Source organism: Enhydra lutris, unplaced genomic scaffold, assembly GCF_002288905.1.
Source record: "Enhydra lutris kenyoni isolate GAN:26980312 unplaced genomic scaffold, ASM228890v2 scaffoldscaffold39, whole genome shotgun sequence".
NCBI lineage: Eukaryota > Metazoa > Chordata > Mammalia > Carnivora > Mustelidae > Enhydra > Enhydra lutris.
In genome coordinates, this window is record NW_019154123.1 from 28,406,813 (window position 1) to 28,416,997 (window position 10,185).

The 10,185-nt window shown below is 39.9% G+C and overlaps 1 protein-coding gene across 1 annotated transcript; it reads right to left on the reverse strand.

Annotated features, from left to right (window-relative positions):
• Positions 1 to 4,522: 4,522 nt before the first annotated feature.
• Positions 4,523 to 9,232, reverse strand: LOC111155183 (single-pass membrane protein with coiled-coil domains 1). The gene is made up of 3 exons (XM_022515278.1): positions 9,049 to 9,232; positions 5,422 to 5,571; positions 4,523 to 4,982 (listed from the first exon to the last, which is right to left on the reverse strand). Exons 1-3 carry the CDS (start codon positions 9,096 to 9,098, stop codon positions 4,538 to 4,540), a joined length of 645 nt encoding a protein of 214 aa, XP_022370986.1. The 5' UTR covers positions 9,099 to 9,232; the 3' UTR covers positions 4,523 to 4,537.
• Between the last annotated feature and the right edge of the window lie 953 nt (positions 9,233 to 10,185).

The following is a 10,185-nucleotide window of genomic DNA, read 5'->3' on the forward strand; positions in this document are numbered from 1 at the left end:
CCTTGGGCCTTCCAAGTTTCGATACTGAGTATCAACATGGATACCAGGTTTTTGGAACAAAGGATTCTACAGAAAAACAAGTGAAAGGGAGGGCAGGCCTCAAGAATAAGGGAGAAAATTTTGTTCAGATTAAAGTCAAGATTTGCTGAAGCATTAGTATGTCCATCTTATTTTCCATCCATTCCTTATTTTTATTTTTTTTATCATTTTTTAAAATTATTTGTTTCAGGGGTACAGGTCTGTGATTTGATTCATCAGTCTTATATAATACCCAGTGCACATTACAACACATACTCTCCCTGATGTCCCTGATGTCCATGACTAATCCCTGCCATCCCTTCACCCCGCACTCCCCAGCCTCCACCCCCCCCCCCCCCCCCCCCCCCCCCCCCCCCCTCCCCCCCCCACACCCCCAACCCAGCCAGCAACCCTCAGTTTGTTTCCTGTGGTTAAAATTCTCTTATGGATTGTCTTCCTCTCTGGTTTCATCTTGCTTCATTTTATCCTCTCTTCCCTTATGATTCTCGGCCTTCTTAAATTCCACATATCAGTGAGATCATAAGATAATTGTTTTACTCTGACTAATTTTGCTTAGCATAATACCCTCTGGTTCCATCCACATCAAATGCAACTGATTTCTGTGCATTGATTTTATATCTTGATACTTTACTGAATTCCTATATGAGTTCTAGCAATTTTGGGGTGGAGTCTTTTGGGTTTTCCACTTAGAGTATCATGTCATCTGCAAAGAGTGAGAGTTTGACTTCTTTGCTGATTCTGATGCCTTTTATTTCTTTTTGTTGTCTGACTGATGAGGCTAGGACTTCTAGTACTATATTGAACAGCAGTGGTGATAGTGGACATCCCTGCCATGTTGCTGTCTGTAGAGGAAAAGCTCTTAGTTTTTCCCCATTGAGAATGATACTGGCTGTGGGTTTATCATAAATGGCTCTTATGAAATTGAGGTATGTACTCTCTACCCCTACACTGTGAAGAGTTGGTTTTTTGGTGTGTGTGTGTGTTTTTTTTTTAAGGTTTTTGTATATTTGTATATGTGCTGCCGAAGCAAGCACAAGGTTTTTGTATATTTGTAAGAGACAGGGAGAGCACAGAGAGCGGCAGGCAGAGGAAGAAGCAGACTCCCCACTGAACAGGGAGCCTGATGCAAGACTCTTGATCCCAGAACCTTGGGATCATGACCTGAGCTGAAGGCAGATGCTTAACGGACTGAGCTACCCAGGCATCCCACTGTGAAGAGTTTTAATCAAGAAAGAATGTTATACTTTATCAAATGCTTTTTCTGCATCTACTGAGAGGATCATATGGTTCTTGTCTGTCCTTTTATTTATATAGTGTATCCCATTGATTGATTTGCAGATGTTGGACCAACCTTGCAGCCCAGGAATAAATCCCAGTTGGTCGTGGTGGATAATCCTTTTAAAACATCCGTTCATTTCCATAGCAGTTTCATAGGGCTTAGAAAACAAACTACAGGGTGCCTCAATCCTGGGGTTTAGCAGTCATGTGCATCATTTGTGATGTACTCCTGTATTATTAAATTTCAATCTAGAACAATCAAAATTACAAAGGAAGTGAAAAAATATTTTAACATTTTATGCATTCTGAAATAAGTTTTTTCACTTTGATACTAAGTTCTTGTCCTGACACCTGATCCTACTGTTTTGAATTCTATGATAAAAGTAGGTTTTGGGATGCCTGGCTGGCTCAGTAGGTGGAGCATGTGACTCTTTTTTTTTTTTTTCCAAAGATTTATTTACTTATTTGACAGAGAGAGAGATCACAAGTAGGCAGAAGTAGGCAGAGAGGCAGGCAGAGAGGGAGAAGCAGGCTCTCCGCTGGGCAGAGAGCCCGATGTGGGGCTCGATCCCAGGAGTGACTCTTGATCTCATATGAGCATGAGCCCCACATTGGGTGTAAAGAGTACTTAAAATTTTTTTTAATTTTAAAAAAAGTAGGTTTTGGCTAGAAAAACCACAGGGATTAAATAGACCAATCCCTAGTACTTCAGAACAAAGCCAAGAGACAGAAAATAGAATGATGGTTGCCAAGGGCCAGGAGAGTTATTGTTTAATGGGTACAGAGTTTATTTTCAGATGGATGGTAGTGATGGTTGCACAATATTATGAATGTATATACTACACTGAACTGTCCACTTAAAAGTGGTTAAGAGGGTAAATTTTATGTTGTATGTATTTTATCACAATAAGAAATTTTTTTGAAAAACAACAAAAAGCAGGCCTGAGTTTTTTGAGGAAATGTTACTTAGATGTAAAGGAAGAGAAAAAAAAATCACTGCACGAATAAGTCTTTAAGGTCTTTTGGGTTTGCTGAGGCCATGGAAGTTGGCCAGATGGTTTCTAGATGGAGCCAAAGCAAAGAGGTATGGGCCCTTGGTAGAACATTTTGGGAGCTTTGTTTTGTTTTAATGTGAATTCAGAAACCTTTGGTTGTCATCTACTTGTCCATGATATCAACACCTGAGCCTAAAATTTTAGGCTCCCTAATATGGTTCCAACTTTCTTTTCCCTGTGGAATATCCCATTATTCTTTTTTTTTTTCTTAAGATTTATTTATTTATTTGAGAGATCGAGAGTGCGTGAATGCAGTGGGGATGGGCACGAGAGAGGAGAGAAACTCAAGCTGACTCTGTGCTGAGCGTGGAGCCCAATTTGAGCCTGGATCCCACGATCCCAAGATCATAACCTGAGCTAAAACCAAGAAATGGACACCCAACTGACTGAGCCACCCAGTTGCCCTTCTCCCATTATTTTTTAAAACATTCAACTCTGATCTAGACACTGGCATCCAGATCTTGTGCTTTCAGGCCATAGTTTGAAATCTTAATTCATCCTAATGTCTTACTTTGTTGTTTTGCCTACTTGAAGGATCAATTCAGTATGCTTCCTCCTGGAAATATTTCTCAATCACACAGTGATAACCCTCCTCTGAACTCACCCTGTCATGTATTGCTTAGTGATAGTGGGTTTTTTGTAGTCTTATTATGTAACTCTTGCATTTTGATTTCTATGTTCAGATATTTATGTTTATGTAATGCGCTTCCTTAGATTTCCTTGGCCTTGTTCACTTTCTGGACCCACAGTCCCTTGCTCTGCCTGAGGCTGACCTATTGCATTTCTAGAATCTCTTCCTTCACTTCAGAATTCCAGGAAAGCACTGCACTAAGCAAGGCAGTTACTGGCTTCTCACTGGCTGCTGGGAGGGCTTGAATGATGCATCCTGGAAGTATGGGGGGGAGAAAGGGGTCACTCTCTAAGGAACAAATGTCAGCCAACTGAAAACAGTAGACTAAGTGAGCATGACAGAAAAATGCCCTTTCCATCTTCCTTACAAGGCATGGTTTCTCCAAACAGTGTGTCTGGAGAGGTCAAGACTGCATTTTTTTTTTTTCAAGATGTTATTTTTAAGTAATCTCTGCACCCAAAATGGGGCTCAAACTTACAACCTTGAGATGGAGAGTCAAATGCTCTACTGACTGAGCCAACCAGATACTCCAAGACTGAGTGCATTCATCTACCAAGCAAGCTGCTGTGTCTCATGGCTCATTTTCAAAGAGGGGCCAGCAGGGTAACACATCATATTGTATTACTTCGAATCCTCTGCCTAACTCCTTCCAGAGTGTCACCTCATTTTGGTTAATCTGAATCTATACGTCTCAAATAAAGCGTAAGCATTTAACCTTTACCTGGAAGATGGGATCTGCATTTTCAACTGTTTCTGCTATTCACATCACCTGGTACATGGCATTTGGTGTTCAATAAATTTTTTAAAAATTTTTTAGATTTTATTTTTAAGTAATTTCTGTATCCAATGTGGGGCTTGAACCTACAACCCTGAGGATCAAGAATCATATGCTCTTATCAACCAAGCCAGCCAGGTGCCCCGGTAAATATTTTAATATATAGTCAATGTGCAAGAGTTCCATTTCCTGTGTAAAATAACTATGGTTGTGTACCAGAGAAAAAAATGCACAACATACAATACATATTAGGTGTTTTTATTGTTGTTTTTTTTGTCTTTTAGTATGCAGTACATTCACATGGCTCAAAATTCAAAAATTTACAAAATGGAGTAACAGTGAAAATAATTCCTCCTACTTTTGACCCCTAGCCTCTTCGTTTTTTCTCCTGACACAACCAATGTTCTTACTTTCTAATATATCTCTCCAGAAAAAGTTTATGAATTTTGTGGATATATTAGCGTGTGTGTGTGTGTGTGTGTGTGTGTATTTGTTTTTGCCCTTTTTTCCTACTTCACAATATATAGGAAATATTTGAAAACAATACATCTTGGTGATAACTCCATATCATTTTACAGTTACACAAAGAACTTCATTCTCTAATATTGCTACACAAAAAGTATCCATTGTATCAATTTATCATATTTAAGGCTTCCCTCACTTTTGCTATAAAAATAAGCCTGTAATAAATTGTACGTGCATCTTTTCCCCCCATTTGCAAGATAAATTCCTAGAAGTAGAGTCTCTTGGTCATCAAAATTAGTTTCTGACTGATGGTAGCAACTCTTTTAGCAATGACTTTTGCTCTTCAGGAGCCCTCACTGCTTTCCCCTTCTCAATGATCTGAACAGCCTTCAGTAAACCATCCTGCAGAGCCTGATTCTTTACCATGTTAGTGATTAGGAAGGTGACATCCCTGATATACATCTGCCTCACTTTAGCACCATAGTATTCTGCCCTGTGGCCATGGGCAATAAAGAAGGTACAAAGGGCTGTGATATCTCCTTCTTGCAGCCCACACTCCTCCAGGACAGACTCCCACACAACTCCAACGCGCTGGTTCTTGACTTTTCGTCTCAGGATAGAGGTTAAGGTGGGAAGACCTCGCACCAGGTCTGGCAGCTTGTCAAGCACACGAGTGTGCAAGCAGATGAGAACTTCAGTGACGTAGCTGTATAAAATATTCAGTTCCATTGAAGTGAATCTACAAAAAATGTGGAGAGCTTCTTAATCAGTAGAACTCTTTCTGCACAAACAAACAAACAAACAAAAGAATTCTACTTGGATACAAACCCATGAGAAGAACCATTTTAGAAAGTATTTTAGAAAATATTTTAGAACTAGGACCTGCACTATACAGGATAGCTTAGTTCTCAGGCCATTCATACTACACATTTCTCAAAAGCAGAGGACTTACATCACCCATCTCTGTGTTAAGCAAGACATTGGCAAACAAGAGACACTGTGACAAGATGTATATGACAGTGCTGGCATATGAACGGCTGCTCAAGTTAAACTTTTTTGAATGAATTGACCTCAGAAAATAGCATTTCTTCACAATCCATTGAAATTCAAGTTTAAAATGACTGCTGCAAGCTCTCACAAAGCCACGAAATTCCACCAATTTCTCACTGCATACTCACTTGGGGGCCAGAACTGCTCTCCACAGCTCATCCTGGGCTGCCTGGCTTACCAAAGCCTTGCTGTGCTGTTCAAATCTCCGGGTCAGACTATCCTTGGTGAAATCCATTTCTTTAAACTGTGCTTCTAAACCTTGGAGTTTGTGGTCTACTCTATAGGATAAAAGAATCAAGGGAGACTTTAGGACAAGGGACAAAACTAAGGTTTTGCCTTAAAGCTCTAATATATTGTTTATAATCACTATTAATTGGGGTAGCTATTTAAATTTAAGATGATGGATAGATATTTGTATTTGCCATTCTCTTTAGCCATCATCCTAATTCCTATGTTCCTTATATTGCCAAACTTTTAATGGTCTAATTACTTGAATTATCTGCCACCTCTTGATTTTGTATTGTACTTTATACTTTCAGAAGTATTTTAGGGGTGCCTGTCTGGCTAAGTCAATGGAGCCTGTAACTCTCAATCTCAGGGTCTTGAGTTCAAGACCCACACTGGGCATAGAGCCTACTTTAAAGAAAGAAGTACTTTAAATACAAGCATTACTTTGATTCTCGCAACAGCCATAAGAAGTGAAGCAGTCATTTTTATCATTCTACTGATAAAGAAACTGAAGGGTGCCTGGTGGGCTCAGTCAGAAGAGCGTGGGACTTTTGATCCCCATGTCATGAGTTCAAGCCCTACATGGGCATAGAGATTACTAAAAAAAATAAATAAACTTAACAGATAAAGAAATTGAGTCTCCAAGAGATTGAGACCCAATGTCATAGCTAGCCAGTGCTGGGACCTGTATTTAATAAGGTACATTTCTCTACTCTACTCTGACTGCCCAAATCCTATCCTACCTTCAAGGATAAGCTCACTTTCCACTGTTTGTTTGAATCCGCTAGCCTTTCTGCCCGGAGATCACCCAGCCAAAGACTTAATTTTCACAGGGACTGCCTCCACTACCTGTCACTCCCCACCTCCTGCTTTATTTTTAGAGGTAGCATTTCATGAATGAAATTATAAGCTGTTTGAGGGAGGGAATCAGAGACTATTTCTCCGGGTGAGAAATAGTCACCCAGAGTGACTATTTCTGGGTCGCTCAGTAATTAAGCGTCTGCCTTTGGCTCAGGTCAGGATCCCAGAGTCCTGGGATTGAGCCCCACATCAGGCTCTCTGCTCAGTGGGAAGTCTGCTTCTCCTTCTCCCACTCTCCCTGCTTGTGTCCCTCTCCCTGTCAAATAAATACATTAGAAAAAAAAATTGAAAAAAAAAAAGACTATTTCTAGGACATCTTTACACCTATTCCCTAATATCTAGCAAAGGCCTTAGACAGAACTAATAAAATACATCTCATATGATCCATGTCCCTGATGCGAATGAGTTGCTGAACTGTGTAACCTCGCATGGGCATTTGGGTAGCTCTAAACAGCCTTAATCATCAGGGGGCGCTGTGGCACCACAATTATGTCAAACTGAATCACAGAGAACTGAAACAACACAACTCAGTTGCCTGAAGGACCCCACATTTTATTTTTTTCATGAAAGAAGTGATACACTAATATACATACCACGTCCCTGAGCTTCTATGTCCCAGTTCTTCTATGTCCAGGTTCTGTCCTTTACCATCTTTTCTTCTTGGTCCTCACTTTATCTTAAGGCTAATTCAGCTTCAGGTACCACATCTCTCCTAAGCTCTAGACCCATATCTTTATGTTTTGTGCATCTCCACCTGGGTGGAGATGTCAAACTCAACTGTCCTAAATTGAGAGGCCAACTATCCCACACCCCCATCATCAGAAATTACTACGGTGGAATCTTCTCACTGATCAGGATATTTTGTTTACATACAGATAAGGCCCACTATGAAATGTTTGGTGTTTTGCAATGTCATCTGGCATACTGTTTTGTATTAACTTTGACACCTTTAAGACTATGTTGCTTGTAGGTCATCTCTAGCTTGTCAAGTCAGTGTAAAAGTTCACAATTGTTAAGTCTTTTGGAAGCCTCTCACCAAAAATCATTCCCACACCATTCCAAATAAATCCTAAACCACATGTCTGAAAATTCAAGTCTGTTTTCTACAATTCCCCAGATTAGTGATACCACCATCTATTCAATTACTTGAACTAAAAATCTCAGAATAATTTTACCTTTTTTTTCTCCCTCTCCATTAATGCCTCTAAATTATCCCTTCCTCTCTATCACCACTAAGCCAGTTAATGACTATCTTTCACTTGACCTAGGATTGCAGTAGCCTAACTGAATCCTTGCTTTCAATTTCTGCTGCTACTAATCCATCCTCTAGAAATATGCTGCTGCCATTTTTTAAAGACTTTATTATTTATTTAAGAGAGAGAGAGAGAGGAGGAGCAGAGAGGAGAGGGAGAAGTAGGGAGCCTGATGCATGCAGGACTCCATCCCAGGACTCTGGGATCATGACCTGAGCTGAAGGTGGACATTTAACCGACTGAGCCACCCAGACACCCCAATATGTTCCTTTAAAAAAAATTTTTTTTTAATTTATTTATTTGTCAGTGAGAGAGAGAGAGAGAAGGAGAAAAAGCACAAGCGGGGGAGGGGCAGGCAGAGGAAGAAGCAGCCTCCCCACTGAGCAAGGAGCCCAATGTGGGACTCAATTCCAAGACCCTGGGATCATGACCTGAGCCGAAGGCAGACACTTAACTGACTGAGCCACCCAGGCATCCCTAGAAATGTGCTTCTGAAACATAATTCTGTTCATGTAATTCAACTGATTATCCATGTTGCCCATTGATACAGTTATGGCCAAACTGGGTATCTTCAGGAGGATAAACATAAAACCTTTAACCTTTGCTCCTATCTTCTGCCAGTCCTTTCATAGCCTAGTCACTAATCATGTGAGACATCTAGCAGCTGACTGAAAAGAGCATGGGATTCCAGGCATCTGTGGCTTCCATATACTTTTCCTCACCCCAGAATTCCTTCCCATATTTTTCTTTCTCATAACCCTTTACTCACACTTTAAGATCTAGCTTAAATGTCTCTCTATAAAGGGTTCCTTTTCCGAGTATAAAAGGCAAAATTAATTGATCCTTTCTTCCTGTCCTCAGGGCTCTTTAGGAAAATCACATTAAATTCTAGTTTGTTTGGTTTTTTTTTTAGATTTTTTTTTTTTTTTTTTTTTTTGACAGATCACAAGTAGGCAGAGAGAGACAGGAGGAGGAGGCAGGCTCCCTGCTGAGCAGAGAGCCCGATGCGGGACTCGATCCCAGGACCCTGAGATCATGACCTGAGCTGAGGGCAGAGGCTTTAGCCACCCAGGCACCCAAATTCTAGTATTTTTGAATACTTATGTTCTCCCTATAGTCTTTGAACTCCTTGAGGACAGAAAACATGTTTTACTTATTTTGTATACCTAGAATATAGCACATGCATTAATTGAATGAATTCACCTGGAATGGAAATAATTTTTATTATTAATTTATATTTTTTAACCTGGTTAAAAAATATAAAGTGGTTTAAACTTAAACCACTTTAAACAGAGATAGAATTCTAATTAGCATATCTGTAGTTCTTTGCCTGTTTTTATTCTTTATTCTTCTCTTACCCATCTTCCCATTAAAGCAGACAATGCTTGCTCCCTCCCTGGAGCCCTTAGGAACCTTTTCATCGCCTCCTTCAAGGATATCAGAGTTGTGGTTTCACTGGTCATCTTCTTAAGGCAAAATGAAAGGAAACAAAACAAGGAAAACAAAAACCTAGTGGAGGTTTGAATCCAGGGTTTTCTGTTGTCTTCCACTCAGCAACAGGCAGCAGCAGGATGAGTATTTGATCTAAATTCTGTCTGAAAGGTCACTCAGTACAAGAAGCTTTTAATAGCTTGTATATCCAAATATAGTTTCAAAGAACTCATCATGTGAGCACAGGTGTCCTAGAACGCACTGTAATATTTGCTTTTGTAAAGTGAGCCATAGTACATCAACAAACAAGATGTAATCATGGCTCTGCGTGTATTCCAGTAAATGTATATATGGATATATACAAGGATTAAATTTGATGGAAATATTACTCTCAAATTTTAACAGCTTAATTATTCAACTATAATCTTAAATTAAGTTTAAAGACATCCCCTGACCTTATATGTAGTATTATATCAATGCTAAAAATCTAATCATCCTCAAAAAATAATAAATATTCATTGAGAGTTTCTAGTATTAGATTAAGTATTGAAAATAAAAACAGGAGTTCCTGGATGGCTTGGTTGGTTAAGGGTCTGCCTTCCATTCAGGTCATGATCTGGGAGTTCCAGAATGGAGCCCTGCATCAGGCTCCCTGCGCAGTGGGGAGTCTGCTTCTCCCTCTGCCCCTCACCCTGCTGGCATGCTCTTTCTCTCCCTCAAATAAATAAAATCCTTAAAAATAAATACATACGTACATACATACATATATATGTAGGTACATAAATACGTAACAAAATAAAAACCGACCTAAAACAGGACCCCTGAATTCAATGTGTTTAAACTCTAATTGGGAAAGCAGGACATACACTTAAAAAGAAAACGCATATAAAAGGTTGTGCACCAAATAGGTACAGACCATAAAAATCATAGATTAGAGTAAGTCACTGTAAGGACCTATTTAGCCAGAGCAGCTCCATCCTGACCCTGTTCTCCACTCCCCCCCCACCACGGGCTCAGGGAACTTACTTAAAAACAAGTCCCGGAAACTAGTCCCAGGTTAACAAAGCCCAAATACAAGGGTGGGTCAGGCCAGGTGGAGGTATCCAATCAGTGGGGGCG

What these genes read in the sequence shown, in the direction of transcription:
- LOC111155183 (XM_022515278.1), bottom strand. Translation starts at nt 9,098, where the DNA reads ATGACCAGTGAAACCACAACTCTGATATCCTTGAAGGAGGCGATGAAA. An exon ending in TTGAAGGAGGCGATGAAAAG is followed by an intron (nt 5,572 to 9,048) that starts GTTCCTAAGGGC and finishes TTTATCCTATAG; the next exon opens with AGTAGACCACAAACTCCAAG. An exon ending in AGAGCAGTTCTGGCCCCCAA is followed by an intron (nt 4,983 to 5,421) that starts GTGAGTATGCAG and finishes CATTTTTTGTAG; the next exon opens with ATTCACTTCAATGGAACTGA.